The sequence below is a fragment of the Diuraphis noxia genome, unplaced genomic scaffold, assembly GCF_037042655.1.
Source record: "Diuraphis noxia isolate RWA-SAM2 unplaced genomic scaffold, SU_Dnox_SAM2 contig0005, whole genome shotgun sequence".
Taxonomy (NCBI): Eukaryota; Metazoa; Arthropoda; class Insecta; order Hemiptera; family Aphididae; genus Diuraphis; species Diuraphis noxia.
Genome location: NW_028301715.1, coordinates 24,122,705 through 24,141,230, shown reverse-complemented (window position 1 = coordinate 24,141,230; position 18,526 = coordinate 24,122,705). Strand labels below are relative to the sequence as shown.

The 18,526-nt window shown below is 28.2% G+C and overlaps 1 protein-coding gene across 3 annotated transcripts; it reads right to left on the bottom strand.

The window, feature by feature from the left end:
• Positions 1-8,613: 8,613 nt before the first annotated feature.
• On the bottom strand, positions 8,614-18,361 carry Nak (Numb-associated kinase). Of its 3 annotated transcripts, none has more exons than XM_015511197.2 (13): positions 18,041-18,361; positions 17,798-17,967; positions 17,583-17,698; positions 17,308-17,441; positions 13,230-13,678; positions 13,039-13,142; positions 12,645-12,960; positions 12,449-12,572; positions 12,239-12,344; positions 12,006-12,135; positions 11,808-11,906; positions 11,655-11,705; positions 8,614-10,090 (listed from the first exon to the last, which is right to left on the bottom strand). In XM_015511197.2, exons 2-13 carry the CDS (start codon positions 17,910-17,912, stop codon positions 8,976-8,978), a joined length of 2,859 nt encoding a protein of 952 aa, XP_015366683.2. In that variant the 5' UTR covers positions 17,913-17,967; positions 18,041-18,361; the 3' UTR covers positions 8,614-8,975. The 3 variants fall into 3 exon arrangements, with proteins under 3 accessions (XP_015366683.2, XP_089085846.1, XP_089085847.1); XM_089229720.1 differs by having other exon boundaries at positions 17,798-17,964; XM_089229721.1 differs by lacking the exons at positions 17,583-17,698; positions 17,798-17,967; positions 18,041-18,361 and adding an exon at positions 17,513-17,557.
• Between the last annotated feature and the right edge of the window lie 165 nt (positions 18,362-18,526).

Genomic DNA, 18,526 nt, shown 5'->3' with positions numbered 1-18,526 from the left:
CACAGTCATTATAATATATGCACCTATATAATATGTTCCATACCTCTTGTACAACGTATTATTTATTTGTTATTAATTATGATTACTATTTTTAATACTTATATATTTATTAAAACATTATTAATAATGATAAACTTTAAATATTATAGTATATATTAAAATTAAAAATTAATTTTGTCAACAAATGTACCTACATATATATATATATATATATATATACATTATACATTCTGATGTATATATATATAATATAGGAATGTATTGGTAACTTATTTAGATAAATATAAAAATAGTATTATTACTCACTTGAATAAAATTAGATGTTTATAAATTTATAATATTATATATAATATTATTATAGTATAATTATTGATAGGTGTTTCAATTTATACAGAGTGATTCTAACATTGAACAGTGCTCATCATCTCAAAAAAACGTTTATGTTTATTATAGTTAATGATTTATAATAATATAACTATATTTATACAAGTAGGTAGGTTTAAAAGTTAATACGAGGTAACCAATATTTTTTTGTGTTCTAGGGTTATCTATTTTGGGAACGGGTGACAGTCACAGTATAGTGATAAACAATTTCCACCCATTCCCAGTTCTTGAACTGGAAAAAAGGGATATCTACCTATTCCTCAGTTTGATATTATTTTCTATGCATAAACTGTAAATATTAATATAGTATCTAATACTAATTAACTACCTATTCGTAATTATAATATAATATAACCTAAAACTAAATCACTATTTTATTTCACCTGAAGCCAATTACCGTTTTAATTTTGAAAATTTATTATTTTCGTAGATTAAAACTTCATTTTCTTTTTGGCTAATTCCAGTAGGTACGTATTAAATCAATTGTGTTACATTTTTACCTTATGCGTTATGCAAACAATTTATCAAAATATTTATAACACTAACATAAATAAATAAATAGGTTTATGAAATGTTCAATTATTATATTAAAGGCTTGCCAATACAAGGTTTTTATTAGTAGGAGAGAGTGTAGTAAATTAACGAGTCTGGTAATAAGTGGTAAGATATGACAAAATTATGATATTAATCGACATTAGTAACCGAATGTGTTCCAATAATAGGTATAGATTATAATATTATATTATACTAAAATATCTATTTATTCGTAGGTAATCAATGGTGTATTTAATATTACCTATGTTATTATAATATTTTTTTTTTTTTTATTAGAAATAAGCCTCGGCTGCGGAGGCCATTGGCTGACATAGTTTACATTGTTAATTATAATTGTTGTATACACTATTTACATTATTTACAAAAACATTACACATATTACACATATTACAACATAATAGATTATAGATTATTAATTAGGTTGGTCTTGATTAAAAAGGACATCATGCGGCTAATGTTGTCTGGGTGGAGGGCTTCCGGCATAATATTTGATACTCCAGCTTCTCGTCTGTCCGATTCGAAGGAACGGCATTCAGATACGATGTGTTTGATAGATAGAAGTGTACCACAACTGGCGCAAATGGGTGGGTCTTCTTTCTTCATCAAGTACTGGTGAGTTAGCTGCGTGTGTCCTATGCGCATTCTATTTATGGAGACTTCCATCTTTCTTGATAATTCAGGTGGGGAATGCCATGTGTGAATGGTGTTTTTGATTTGGTTAAGTTTAGAGGCGCCTTGTTTCCATTCCCATAGCCATAAATTGTTTGCAATTGTTTTTGATAAGGATCTGGCGTCGTTTAGGGTAAAAAAGTTGAGTTTAATAGCGTCAGGGGAGGTTAATGCTTGACGAGCTTTTTCGTCAGCTCTTTCATTACCCGAGATTTGATTGTGGCTAGGAATCCAAATCAGAGTGATTGAGTGGCCTGACTGTGTAAGATCGTTGAGTTGGTTATGTATTTTCCTGGTGATCTCATTTGGGGTGATGGGGTTATCGATACTTCTTAACGTGCTTAGTGAGTCGCTTAGGATTACTGCTTTATGTGTGTGTGTTGTTTTAATGAGGTCCAGGGCAAAGGAGATTGCCACTGCCTCAGCTGTGTAAATTGAGCTAAAGTTTGGTAGTCTCAGCATGCTGACGTGGTCATGGAGTACTACCGCTGCTCCAACTCCATTTTCCATTTTAGAGCCGTCAGTGTAAATTTTGGTGTAGTCGTGAAGATCGTCAATGATTGAATGGAGTTGTTGAATGTAAATTAAGGGTAAGGTGTCTTTCTTCGAGAATGAACTAAGTTCACTGTTCACGTAGTTTTTTAATAACCAAGGCGGTGACTGTATATTTTCGTTTTTGATAACGTCAAGATGTGGGAATGGGATGTCTTTTAGGGCGTTTGTGATCTGTTTCGAAACATTGAGATTATTTTGGGAGCGTCTGGCTGCTAATAGCATGGAGCTTTGAACTCTCCTGATGTAAAGTGGGGCTACACCGGCTGTGTTAAGCACACTGGGAATGGGGCTAGAGCGATATGCTCCGGTGACAAGCCTTAGCCCTATTATAATATTGTATAAGTAGTGGTAGTGTATTCCAACGTTTTAATAAACACATAACTGTATACAGTATACACGCACCTCGTTTTCTGCACTGTTTCACAGTGTGTACATTTGCTTCAACCTTCAACTAAAAAGTTGAGCGTATATGAATTAAATGTTTAATTTGATATTGCTTAGTTTTTTTTTATTTTCAAAAGAACATTGCTGGAGCTTGGAAAGTGGAAGTACTCGAGATTATTGAAGCAAAATCTTCCATCGATACCTAGCGCAAACGTAAAATAATATCAAATATATTGTCAAAGTGTGATGAACCTGCACTATTAAAAAAGAGAAAAATCGAATGTATATTAATGCCTTATAGTAAAACAGTTATTATTTTATTATTTACTACATTACTTACAGTATAATTTTATTGTTATTGTACCTACATTTAATTATTGGAATTTAATATTCTTTATTCTGAAATGACATCATACATATTATGCGACATTATGGACATTAAACAATGAACCACCATAAAAAAAAGAAAAATAGAAGATAAATTAATTATTACTACCTACTTACTTTGAAAGTTCATGGAAAACAATTTTTAATTTTAGTTTTATAATTTCTTACACTATACTTACTACTATTATAAAGGTATATCGTATATGTCCACCATTAACAAAGAGTTTATTGATCAATTAACTTATAGTTTGAAATTTCTTGTAAATAAATAATTATATTATGGTGACATGTAATATTATGTTTAATAACTGTCAATTTACATTTTACATAAGTTCAGCTTCAGCACAAAAATTCCAATAAAAAAATCCATGGCAGAACAATTTTTTCATTGCAAATGAAAAATTGGTCAACTACTAACCTGATCTTACAGCTGTATCTATTTATATGTCATTGGCTTACATAAAACGCTTAAAATATTAATGCCGTTAATAATTGAATTATTTGAAAATTTTTTTTTTTTTTTTTTAATTAAACAAATCGCCAAGAAGACGTGTTTTCAATTATTGCGATTTGACTATAAAAATCTTTAGCATTTTGGATAAAGACCCGTTGATGTAGGTACCTATAGGCTATATGTAATATGTAGGTATATAAGGTATATGTATATTACATTATTACATACTATATATAAATTTATTATTTCACTGTATTAAAAATAAGTTGATAATATTTCCGTTTTTCAATTAAAAGTTTAAAATACATATGTTATGGAAGGAACTATACAATTTAGATTTTAGACATATGTATAGTGATAATGACCTTTGATGGCCCATCTACAATATAGGTACTCCCAGTCTTCCAGGGTACTAGGTATAGTGATGATGATAGGTGCACATTTGTAGATGTAGTTATTTTTACTTAAATCTGAGTAGGTATTAATTTTAATTAGATTATTAACCTTGGAAAATCTGACGGAAACAATCTGTTTCGCCTTGCCTATTGTTATGTTAATATTATAATAAGTATATTATTAAATCACTAGACCGTTTTTGAGTTCTCTATAAATGTATATTAGGTATAATGCAACAATATTATTATGGTAGATATACATATTTTACGTATTGTAATATTCGAGATATTACTTGGGTTGAATCTTGAATAGTTGAATGTAGTAAAAGATGAATCCTAAATTTGACATTTTGAAATATTCGGCTTACAAGAACTCATTTATATTTTACATAATATATAAACCAAAACCATAATTAGGTTTATAACTATATAGCTATACGCTATACTAAATAATTCTATTATAATTACAGGTTATTTAAATAATTTTATAATACCTATGTAAGTTCGTTCTATAGTTTTAACTTGAAATAACTACACAAAAAATATAGTTTTTATTAAAATTGATTGTTTTCCCATCGTAAAATATACTGACCTACAACATTTAAGTGGAACGCAGATCGTACTTGATTATCGGATAAAGATGCACGTGACCAATTCCGTACCAGCCATGCACTGTAGTAAAAAAAAATGAACATACTGTACGCTACGTACATTTAGTGTCTAAAATTCGAAAACTATGTATAACTTGTAAGTCCTTAGGTATTCATATCAGTGGCGGTTATAACTGACTTTTAAGGGGGGGGGGGCGGAAATTATAAAATTCATAGGACAATAATGAGACGTTGGAATTTTTCCCCAATATAGTTATAAGATATAGTTATAACTTATAACTAAGAAACGAAATTTTCACCACATAAAAATTAGGATTGTGTCTGTGCAATATCGTTTTTATTTTTTCGATATCCGAACTACAAAAAAGTTATTCATGCTTAAAAACACAAAATTAATATATTATAAAACAATAAGAATTTTTTTTTGTATAAATGATATCGAAAAAATAAAAACCATATTGCACAGTCAAAATTCTCCTTTTTATGTGGTGAACATATCGTTTCTTAGTTATAATTGTATCTTTCTCGGTTCTTTACCGCGCGAAACAGTTTTTGCAATGTTACGCACTTGTAAGACGGAGACAACACATACGGGTGTAGCGTCCTCTTAAAATTATCGTAATATCAGAATGGGAAATCTATTACATTATTGAGATTATTCCTAGCAGCCATATATATATATATACATATATAAACAATGGCACACAACTTTCCGAATAACATATTACGTAGGTACTAGGTAGTACGTACATATACTATAATAACAAAAATTAATAAAATGTACTACAATTATTTAAAAATATACTGTATATTAATTATATTACGCAAGACAACTTTACAAATTGCTGATACTATTTCTATAAATTAGAAACACAAAAAAATAGTACCATGATTAATAGTTCTTTCAATAATTTACTATAAAATTTCAATTATAATTTATTATAAAAAAACACGGACCAGGGGGGGCGATCCACCTATCGCCCCCCCCCCTTATAACCGCCACTGATTCATATTACATAATCATCATTAATTAGCTAGATACCTAGCTTAGTTAACGTAGGTACCAATAAAGGTACCTAACCTATTTATACCGATTATGGGTTTATACCTAATACAGTACTATACTTACATAAGAATATTATAGTTGGGATAATGTGAAATTATATGATTCGTATGTTGGTGAGCTTAGTTCATAAACGCCATAAAAACATCGTCACATCCAGAATTCAAGACTTCAGTTATATTACAAACTATTATAATGTATAAATGTATAATTAATCGTTATACAAGTTTAATGTTTAAAAAAAAAAAAATAATTTGCTTAAGACAAAGCAAATACATGTCACATATACCTGTTGAATTTTATTAATGAATAATGATGATTTATGTATACTTAGCGTAGAAATGTGGAGCTAAGATTTCACACCTTATTATAGGTATTTATTATTTATTGGCTCTTTAGTAAAATTACTTAAGCAGGTTCTACCAGTTATAAGATTCCGTAGTAGCCACTGGGTAGATCAGTAAAATAAAATGGATGCAATTTTACATAGACTCGCAATTCAAAACATAGAGATCTAGAAATTTATAAAATGTTCGTTGATCTAATTTTAGATTCTGAACGAAGTGATGAATGTATTGATTTTACAATGATGTGTTTTTTTTTTTGTGTGTCTGTTTACAGCATAACTAGTCGAAATAATGTTTCAATTTCAAACTTTGGGGGTGGTTTCAAATGTAAAAGTGAATATCCTTGGTGCATTATAGGGGTCAAAAGTAAACATTTTCCAACAGTTTTCAAAAAAATTGAGAAAAACAAAAAAAAAATGACAGAAAAACGGGAATTTTTACGCAAAACCAGTTTTCGACCAAATCGATATTTTTATATGGTTGTAACTCAAAAACTAATCACTGTAAAATGTAAATACTTGAAATTTTCACCAAATGTTAATGTTAGTGATATCTATATTCTATATACAGTTTATGTGTACAGTGTCGGTAAAAAAATGTTGGACAACCAAAAAAACATGAAAATTTAATACAAGGTTCCTTATGAGTTGTTCTAATTGTAGCTAAAAAAAATTAAAAATCGTTAGTCACAATTTTTCTTATAAGCGTTTATAGTTCAAATTTTTACGAAATCTGTCGAAAACGCGAATATTTGCAAGTAATTTTGAAGTTGAAAAATCATAAAATTTTTTGTGTTTATAACTAAGGATTAAAAATACAACACTAAGTTTTCGTTCAATTAGCTATAGAGAAAACTCGAAGCATCATTATAGGAAAAATTTTAAGTGCGTTTGAATTTTAAATTTTTACGAAATATACGAAATTCAAAAAGTATAAGTCATATAGATACTTGAAAATTTTTACCAGTTATTTAGATTGGCATTTTCTTTACATGATTTAATTTTCAAAATATTTTGACTTTTTTTGAGGTATTTATAAACAACTGAAATTTTCAATTTTTCTGAAAAATTTTTTTTGAAGTGTCGATAAAATTTTTATGGCCCTATCAAAATACTTGAAAATTTAACACAAAGTTCCTCATAAGTTATTCTTATAGTGATTAAAAAATTATAAAAATACATAGGCATGATTTTTTTTTATTAGCATTTGAAGTTCAAATATTGACTTAATACGTAAAAATTACGGCAATTTTCAAATTATCTTAGATCGAAATTCATAAAAGTTTTTCTTTTTAATTCTAAGATTTGAGAATTTAATACAAGGCTCACAATATAGTTTTGCAATAGCAGTTGAAAAATTTTTCACGCATTCAAATTTTAATTTTGACAACATACGTAAAAATCACGAAAATTCGTAAATTATTTTATTCTAGAAATTCATAAAAAATTTTCCTTTTATACCTAAGATTTGAAAATTTAATACAAGATTCCTTACAAATTTGTCAATCTTTATCACAAAAAAAAAATGTCCACCGGAAATTCAAATTAAATTTTCATTAGCATTTGAATTTCAAATATTGACAAAAATTCGTCAAAACTATGAATATTTGCAAATTGTTTTGTAGTTCAAAATTCATAATATTGTTTGTATTTATATCTAATGTTATAAAATTTAACACCAAGTTTTCCATAAGTTTTGCTTCAAATAGCTGTAAAGAAAATTTGAAGCTTCAACTATAGGAAAAATGTTTTGAGCGTTTGAGTTTTAAATTTTTATGAAATCGCGTAATGACAACGATTTATCCTCAAACCAGGTATATGTATATCTATAATAATATAAGGTATTATGAATTATGATAACTACATGCAATGTTTTTGGAAAAATTGATTAACCATGCCTTACGCAAAATGCGTCCTAATTGAAAAATAAAATATTTGTTTCAAAATAGAATATATGACAATATTTAAATATAATATATCCTAGACTGACAAATCATCTCCGTTCAGAATCGTATTTCGTATACAATGATACCTATCATTGCATTCAAATTTAATCCCATCCATTACAGTAACCTACTGTACAGCAGAGCGACATCCACGACTTACCCGCTTTTTTTCTTTTATATATTCATATAATAACACCCATGTTCTATACCAACTACTAATATGTTTAGCCATATAATATGTGAATACATTTGCATACAATTTTATTTTTATCATTGTAGTAGTTCTCAGATGTTAACATACATTTGAAAGTGTGAAAATAAATATTGTTAATATTGCGCCTCTCATTGATTTTTATTTAAGAGTACTGTGAACTAAAATATTATTTTCTAATAAAATAATATTCCTTTAGACTTACCAATGTTGTTGATTATTGATATTAGCAATAATTCAGTGTTGTAACTAATACAATTACAATAAGTTAATACTTGATTAATAAGACAGTGACATTTATGCATACTTGAACACATCATATTCAACTGCATAAAGGTAATGAAAAAACATGTTATTTTTGTTAAATAAATAGATTCCATTTTCATAGTGTTTTCATACAAATTAAAACCATCATATTATAACAATTTTCATTTTTCATTAAAAAGTTGCCTAAAATATTAAAATAATACTGTATTCATTAAGTATACTTATGAATATTAATAATTATTGTAACATATGTTTCAGCTGCTACAGTTTATAGTATACACACAATATAGGATACTTTATAGGTAATATTTAACTTTAAAATATAATTGGTTTAAATATTTAAAATAATGACTATTAAGAAACTAGATAAATAAAACAACAATAGGTAGTTTTGAAACAATTGAAATAATAATAATAAAACAATAATAAAATGTAACAATATAAATATAAGACCATAAATTGCCAATATACTAGACTTAATAATACTTGTCTTAAGTGCTATGATATCACACTTAAACATAACTAAAATCACAATAGAAATGTTTGTTAAAACAGGAGAGATTTCATTATGTTGTACTTTTAGTAACAGTTTAATAGTTATGCTAAAACAATTGTGTTTTTAATACATGATTGTATTGTATTCTTTGTGAACCAAGAAAACTAGTGTTAAATTATCAATTAAATTAAATCATAGACCTTCAATATATAAAATATAAGATCTATAAGATGTTTTTTTTTATTATATTTGTTATGTAAATGGATTACTACGGCTTTTTAATGAAGATCTTTTTATGTCACATTCAGCAGGTCGAACTACTTCAAAGGGTGAATAAACTGGAGCTTGCGACTCTTCAGCATCACTACTAGAGTAATCTTCAAAACTCATATTACTGAATCCACTATTTGTAGCTAATGTAGTTATTACTTTATTTGTTGCTACCTGTGTTACATTTTGGTGAATAATTTTCATGTAAATTGGCTCTTGAGGATCTAAATCTACTAAAATAGCTTCTTTTGGTTCAGATCTGAAAGGTATTTCGGTTGAATCTTCTTTTTCAAAATATACACTATCGGCAAAATCTGCCTGTTCAAATGGATTTGTGTTCAACTTGAAAGGTACTGAACCGAATAAATCTGAGTCGCTGTCTGAACATTTTTTTTTTGCCTTAGGAAATGGTGCCATAGCAAACACATCAGTATTACCTAAGCTTTCATACTCTTCTCCTTCGTTGTCCGAAATTAATGGGATTTCAGCATCAACATTTTTAACAGGTACAGGGTCACGAAGTCTGGTTGCTCCTTGGGCATTTGGGGGAGGAATATCATCACGTGCCATGCTTTCACATTCAGCATGATAAGCTGATGATCCACATGTTATCATACTGTCTTTTACTGTCATAGTTTCAGGAATGTTTTTGTTTGTGTCTTCCTCATCATTACGAGTTTGGAGATCACTAGCTGATCCAATAGAATCATCATCAGATTGGTCATAATCATTCTGATGTTTTTTATTTTTTTTGTCTTTTCGGAAACGAGTATTTGATTTAAATTCAGGAATTTTTCTTCGTTTTGAAGATTTTTTCCTAGTTTCACCACTAGCTACTTGACTATCATCTGAAGATACTTCATCAGTATTGCAAGCTAATTTTTCATACTTTGAACGATCTTCAAGAGGAATTTTCACAAAAGGGGTTGATGAACATTCATTTGATTCTAGTTCATCATCACTACGTGTTGTTGCTACTAAGCCAGTAGCAATCTCATCACTATCAGGTTCATTATTTAATATTAATCTGTCTAATTTCAAATTGTGTTCTATGAAGTAGGTTTTCCATTTGTCAGCATTTTTTTTAAGATCAGTGCCTAAAAAATTAAGAGATGATAGACAAAAAACACTAATAAATTCAAATTATCAATATAATATATTTTAAATAATAAGATATCCAATATTTAACATGCAATTTTATAAGGTATATTTATAAGTTGATTATTACTATAAGAAATATAAATTAACTAAGTAGAACAGAAGTTGTTGTAGAAGGTAAATAATTCATGCATATATTATCACCGTTACTCGTATTTATGATATGCACAATTTATGGTGAGACATTGTTAAATGTGTATCAGTTCTGATTCCCATCATGTCGCAAACCTACAAAGAACCAACCAACAAGCACCATATTACCAAATAAGAGTTTTAATGGTTGTTAAATAGCACAAGCATAGTTGAATTAGAAAACAAATATTAGAATTTTTGAGATAGGAAATAATTTGCATTAGTTGCAATAATTTTCACTTTTAGCTTAACATTTTTAAAATAGAAAACATTAACCAAAGAAAAATCATGCGGATAGAAAACTGTATACAAGTATAATCATGTGTTAGTAAAAATGAAGAAATCTAATAAGGAGGTTTCCAATATTCAAAATATAATTTGAAATATCGCTTTATGAATACATTTTAGTTTAAAATAAAATTTACTAAATTAATAAAATAGTGACTATTTAACATAATATACTTAGACTAAAGAAAGTATAAGATAATATAACATTTATGCATGTATAAAGCAGAAGCTTCTTATTAGGAACACAGATAATTGATAAAATCATGTTATAGAAACAAAATGTTTAGGGGTGAAAAGGTCATACATTAAAACATGTAAATTGAAATTTTCAATATTGAAATGACTCATTGGTTATTTGAAATAATTTGGGTCATTAATTATCATATACTGAAACGCTTTGAACCGAAATGATGAACTAATACTCATCTTCTGATGTTTTTAATACCAAAGAAACTAGGATTTAATTTAGAACCTACTCAAAACACACACAGTTGCACACTTAAAAGTAACTGAGTCAAAATAGTAAAGAGCGACTTATAATTTTGCGTTTTGACCTTAAAGGGAAAAAATAGTATCGATAAATTCCTTTTTTATATGACATAATATGTAACAATATGTATGAATTATTTCACTATATAAAAAAAAAAATTAAGATACATATTAAACTATTAAACATTTAAGTAAGAATAGTTATTTCATTGAACAATGTCTGTCAAACCAAGTCTATTAAACTATTTATTATTACTAACTATTAACTATAAGCAACTAATTATAATAAATTAGTATAACAGCATTAACTATAAACAGTTTGATAAATTATTATATCATTGATTTGCAAGCTCAATATTGATACTTGTTTTGTTTAATGAAAATTAGGGTTTATTTAAAGTCAAAATCATAGATATTTATAAGAATGTTGTAATTGAAAAAATATAAATTTTAATACATACAAATGTCAATTTCTAATTTGAACATTCAGTTTAAAACTATCATTTTACTGTTAAGGAAACCTCCATAATACTATAATAGCATTTTGTTAAAAGTTGCAATAAGATTTAATAAAAAAAAAAAAATGTTACTTACCATTAAGTGACATTTTTCTAATTGGACTATTTCCTGCAGATTCATCTACACCTAAAACCATAAAATAAAATCATATTTTATCATAATTTACTTCAATTCAATATTTTTATTTTATAACTAATTAACTTAAAAAATCAATACAATTTTACTAACTTTTGTAAGGAAATGGTGCAGAACCAAATGGATCTTCATCAGTTACATTGGTTTTAAGTGTTTTTGTAGTACTTTCTTGAGTTTTTCCATTAACTTCATCTAAAAATTGAATGTTTAACTAAAATAAAATAATGTACTAATGGTACAGATTTTAATAAATTATTAATTTATATTGAAACTAATCAAATAACTTATTACCGTTGTCATTTGAAGGGATTTGACTAAATGATGAGTTGAAAATTTCTTCACTGGTAATTTGATAATTAAAAGGTGTTGGTTCTTCAAATGGATTCCATGATGTATTTGTATTCAAATTAGAAACTTCAACCTACAAATTATAGAATATAATATATAAATAAAGTATAATAATTATTGATTTAACTAAAAAAAAACTAATATAGAAGTATATCACAAAGTACATTAATACGCACATTAGAAACTGAAAAATCAGTTGAATCATTTGTAGGCGCAGAACACATTTTAGTAGAATCGCCATAAGATGTCATAAATTGATTTGAGTTATCATTAACAAATATTCTAAAATAAAATATTTTGCTTAACAATAATTCAACAGTAAATTTAAATTACAATATCAATAAACAATGCGAATAATTAAATAGAAAAAAATGGGTAATACATACTTGGAGAATGTAGAAGTTTCACTAACATTTCGTTTATGTTTGGGCATAGAAATTAAAGGAGATGATGAAGGTGAGACTGTCGTAGATTGAGTAAATGTAGTTTCAACAAATGGATCTGCATAGTCTATACATTATAAACAATTATTACTTATTAGTTTAAAATTCATCTCATAAATGTTTAAGTTACACTTAATACCTTTGGCTGGAAATAACACCTTTTCACGTGGAGATATTTGTTGTGGTATTTTATTTTGGAGGGATGTATCTGGTGAATGAGAATTTGTCAAAATACCAACAACTGGTTGAAATGCTCTTTTAAATGTAGGAGATGAACCTAAAGGTGGAGGTATTCCCGAACTTAAAGGTTTTGGTCTTTGCCTTGGATTCACACTAGTGCCTTCTACAATAGCAGATGAATGGTAATTTGGTTTGACCTGCGTTTTTGGTGTTTGAGGAACTCGTTTTTCATTTAGAGATACAATTAATTCATTAATATTTGGATTGGGAACATTCTGAAACATCAGTTAGAAAATTTAAGTTAACACATTATAAAAAAAAGCAAAGTTTTGCGAATATGTAATTAATAATACATTTAAATTTTGAACTGGACAATCTTTTCCGACTAATTGGAATGCAATATAAGAAACCTGGAAGATGTCTGGGCGTAAATCAGGTTCAAGTTCCAACATATATTCTGAAAATTATGTTTCATATTATTTAAACAATCTTAATTTTATATTGAGTAAAACATGAACAGTATACTTATTAGATATATACTTACTAATTAATGTATTTAATTTAATAGAATATTCTGGCGTATCTGGAATACTAAACTGACCACTTTGTATTTTTAATGGACTTTCACCAAATGGTAATGTAAAATAGCATAACTTGTACAATAGACAACCCAAAGCCCAAATATCTGATTTTGTGGTTATTACTTTATTGCTGTACAAGTCAATCATTTCAGGTGATCTATAAGATATAGTGGTATACTTGTTAATTTCTTCTTCTATAGCATGTACTCCTTGTATATTTGGATCAAGTTCACGTGCTGTAGCTGAACCAAAATCACACAGTAAATATTGACCATTTTCATTAACTAAGATGTTTTCTATTTTTAAATCCCTATGTATTATAGGCGTCTGAGAATGGTGTAAACGGCTAACTGCTTCACAAGTATCACAAAATATTTGAAGAACTTCAGGTTCTGTTAGGCCAGATTGCAGTCTAAAATACAATATAAATAAAGATTAAACAAAAAAAAGAATTGATTGATAACAAAAAAATAGACACCAAACATAATCAAACTGTCAATATTTTTTTCATAAGTATGTAAGAACTATGTACCTATAATTAACTGAGAATTTATCTTTTTACACATATTAACAATCCATAATGTAAACAATTTTTGATGAATCATCATATCAATAAATCATTAAACTAACTAGTATTGTTCACAAAAAAAAAAAAAAAGTAGATTCATACCAAAATAGTATCTATAGAGCGAAATATATTGCATTTTTAAAAAGTCCATCTAGCTGTTCAATTGACTAACCCTACCATCAAAATTTGTTCAGATTCACTCAGCACCCTAAAAAACTTTTAGTTCAACTCACACTCAAACACCTTAACTATTAAAATAAGTAACACCATTGCAAAAGCTAACAAGAGCATAAGATTTATATGGACACCAGGCCATTGTGGAACAGAAGGCAATGAGAATAGTGACAAAGTAGCTTGTGAATCAGTAAATAACCTTAGACAAAAATGTGTGCTTACTCTTCACGTATTGACATTCACAGGAATGTTAGTACCCATTTTACCAATTTGTGGGAATTCAAATGGCGGCGTACGCCAAATAACGAAATAAGAGAGATAAAAAATACTTCCACATACTGGCCTAAACCCAATTTATTCAATCATAAAGATAAAGTAATTTTAAACAGACCACATATAGCCCATATAGGTCACACTAAAATATCCTATGGACATCTCTTGCGAAGAGTAGAACCAACACTATGCCAAATCTGTGGAGAATTGCTAACAATTAAAAACCTCATTGTGCACTGTCAAAACGATGAAACCACAAGTAGCCTTGGAATTCCAGACAGCCTCTACCAAGCTCTGTGCCCCATTGATGACATCAGCCATAGAATTACAGAGGTCGTCACTTAAAGTGATCACATTTGTTCAAGAGTACTTTGATCACTATAACCGGAAAATCACTATAAGCCGCAACTCGAAAAACAGGTAAAAAATAATGTAAAAAAATGTATTTAAATATCAAAATTATATGTATGTAGTATTATTATTTTTTATTAATTATAATTTTTATATTTATATTTTTATTATATACATATAATACACTGAACGACGGACAAAAAAAAAACTGCGTATAAAGTGTAAAATATCAGTGCTTGGGAGAACAAAAACGGTTTCAAACATGTACAAATGTATGATATTATGAAGTATCGCTCATTATGTGGTTAGATTAAGATTAAGATAATTGCCATTCATAACCGTTTTCCCTGCACACAAAAAGAGGTGATATTATTGTAAATTATATTTATATTTTATATTTCTGATCACAATAACCGAAAATCTGAACACTGTAAGCGACAAAAAATGCACTTATAACGGCTGTTTGTTCCGTTCATGGCATTTTTTATCACTATAAACGGCTGATTCTTATAACCAATGAACACTATAAGCGGCAACTACTGTATATCATTTCTCAAACATATTGATATGTATATTATATTGATATATATGTAAATATTTTATTTATAAGAAAAACACCCACAAGTACTCAATTGATAAGTGTCAAAATGGTAGATATATGTATCAGTATATCACTATAATTCAGGGTAATAAAATAGAATTATTAAGTGGGAATTTCACTGATAAATAAATATTGGATTAATTTACAATTCAGATGGATTGTTTGGATAAAACAAAATTATAAAGAAAACAAGAATTTAATTGTTTTATTAAGCTTAATAAATTCAAATATTTTATTTTAAAAAGAACATTAAAATAAGAAAACTGTCAAACGTCAAGATAAGCCAATTATAAAAATATATTATAATTTATAGCTTTACACTACTATTGAATCACTTAAAAACAATGTCTTATTGGATATTAATTTAATTAATTCAATTATTTTTATTCCAATTTCATCTACTGCACCATAATTCATAATGAATAGCATTAAGAAAATAAAAAAAGAAATGGAGCTATTAGTGAAAAATAAAATGTGTTGAAATAATTTAGATAAAATATGTAAAATTATGCTCAAAATATGCACTTCAACATTTCATACACAATTTGGTAGAACTATGAAATATTAATTATGTATGCTAATTGTATAAATATTTAATAGCAGTTATGATAATAAATAAATTATAATCCACACATTAATAGAAAAAAATTTTAATGTACACAACTTAAAAAAAAAAAAACAAGTATTGGTAAATAATATTATAACTAGGTAATTAATCAATCACAGAATACATATGACACGGTAATTATTGAAGTTGAAAATAAAAATTTAAATTTAGGTCTTTATTTGTTTTATGATAAAATTAATTAAGAAGAGGAGGAAAATGGAAGGGGATTGTTGGTTAAGAGGATTTGATACCTGTATGTCTTGTCTCTGTCTTACATAAGTATTTTAAAATTATAAATTTTTTGTACATATTAAAATACTTCAACATTAAAATATAGTAAAAAGCCTATGAGATTGTCTAAATAATATTCTTACTATTAAATTTTATAAGAGGTCAATAACTCTAACTTTTTAACTAACAGAGCAAAGTGTGATCTGCTGAGCGTATAACAGGGGCGACTCCAGACTTTGGCTATGGAGGGGGGAGGGAAATAGTAAAAATATTATTAATTTACACGGGATTCAGATCTGAGAACCTTTTTTTTTTTTATCCTTTGGAATTTAGTTCTAGTCTCTTCTACAATATATTTGTGTCACTGAAATGTTACAACATATAATTATTATCACTTATCTCTCAAGGAGTTTGTTAACCACGGTTGTAGCAGCTACAGCATATTCTGCGATTCGCACATCATAACAAGATAACACGATAATTGATAATAAGATGAACAAAAAAAATAAAAAATATTCCATTTAAATTTAATATAAATTATAAAATTAACCAATAGGCAATAATTACTATTTTAAGTTTATACTCTATCCACCTCACAGGGGGTGATCGCCCACTTCGCCTCTTCCACAATGGACGCCTCTGGCGTACAATTTGGTATGTTACGCACTTGTAAGACAGAGACAACATATGCGAGTTTCACCTCCTCTTAAGATGAAATGCAACCATTGATTGAGGATTAAGGGGGATTGTGATTGTAAACAACTCAAAATGAGTAACTAATTTTTACTAATCTTACATAATTTGTATTGAAAATTAAGGGAATTTTTATTAATAAACCAATACTTCCTGTTTCCCAAATTTTATGCTATATAACAGGGGTGGCCACTAACCTTAATTTTAAGACCCCCAAATTTGAAGTGAGCTACTATTTTGTGAAATGTTTATAAAATGAAAAGACATTTTTCAACAAACGAAAACATTTATTTCTTACAATACACAAAACATTTTGTTCGGTGCATATTAAGGAATGAGATTTTACTTTTGAAAATTGATTATCATATTATATTAATTAATTTTACTCTAAGCTTGGAGTCAAAAGCCAAACAAGACTGACTCAAGAGCCTCGTTGTGGCCACTTCTACTATATAATATATATTACCATATTGATATTTATTATTGTACCTAAAAATATTTTAAGACCAATATAAAATGGTTAACCATGTTATCATACACTACCTGTTGTTCATTAGAGTTAAGACGTTAGATGGGCAGTAAGGCATCAACATTAATACTTCATGAACTCCATTATTATGGCGTGTAATATTTGAATCAATAAAACCAACAATATTTTTATGTCCGTTTAAGCTACTCTGAAATTTGAAAAAAAATTATGAATACATTTGTATGTACATTTATCAGCTACAGATAAGCTATCAATAACCATCCAATAACTTAGTTTGTTAGCATTCATAAATACTTAAGTTATTTCATTAATCTAAGTATTGACATACGGCTATTTGTATCTCTTTTTTAGCTACACCTAAGTCCACTTCATCATTGACAAACAGGCGCTTAAGGGCATATTTTTTATTGTTGCTTTTTACAAGAAATACTACAGCAAAGCCTCCTGGAAAATGAGACAAGAGAGATTGTAAATATGATGATGACAACAATATCATAGCAGTAAGTACTATTGGTATATTGTTGGTAGGTATTAAGAGTTTACCTTCAGCAATCACATCTTCAACTGTTACAGAGGAACGGCCAACAGTGATCTGTTTACCAACAAAGCAGTTGGGATCTTTGTTAGAGTTGTCGATTTTTGAAAAGAGTTTTTTCATGTTGACTAACTGGATAGTGTTAGGCGACACAATTATCAAGCATTTGAAATACCTACTGCAGAATAATTTGGGACGAATCAATTTAAAAATAAATTACAATTTGTAAGCGCGGTATAATTTATACTTACCTAAACGTAGTGCGAATGTACCAGTAGATGAAGTAGTGGCATTGAAAAATGTATGTACTATGTGCGACTAGACGACAGTAATTATTTTAGTTGCGACACACGCGATTTTTCCGACCTCCGTCGATCATCGATCGGAAATAAATATCAATAATATTGTGTTGTGCACTTGTGCGTATAATATAGAGTAACCGAGGGTTAAGTAAAGTGAATCTTTTCCTCAACAAATTGCATACAATCTTTTATTCCGATACACTCGGCCAGAAATATTATTATATTAATAATATCATAGCACGTCGAATACGAGTCTACTGCTGCTGCTGCTGCTGTTGGCGGTGGTCGTGGTGCGAGCGAATAATAAGATAAGGAGGCCAAGTGTTCAATACGCAAAACAGCTGACAATCAAGTGTGGACCAAAATATCTGGCGAGCAGAATATTGTCGTACTGGTCCCGCACTCCCGCCACTCCCGCGTCCGTGTGTCAAACCA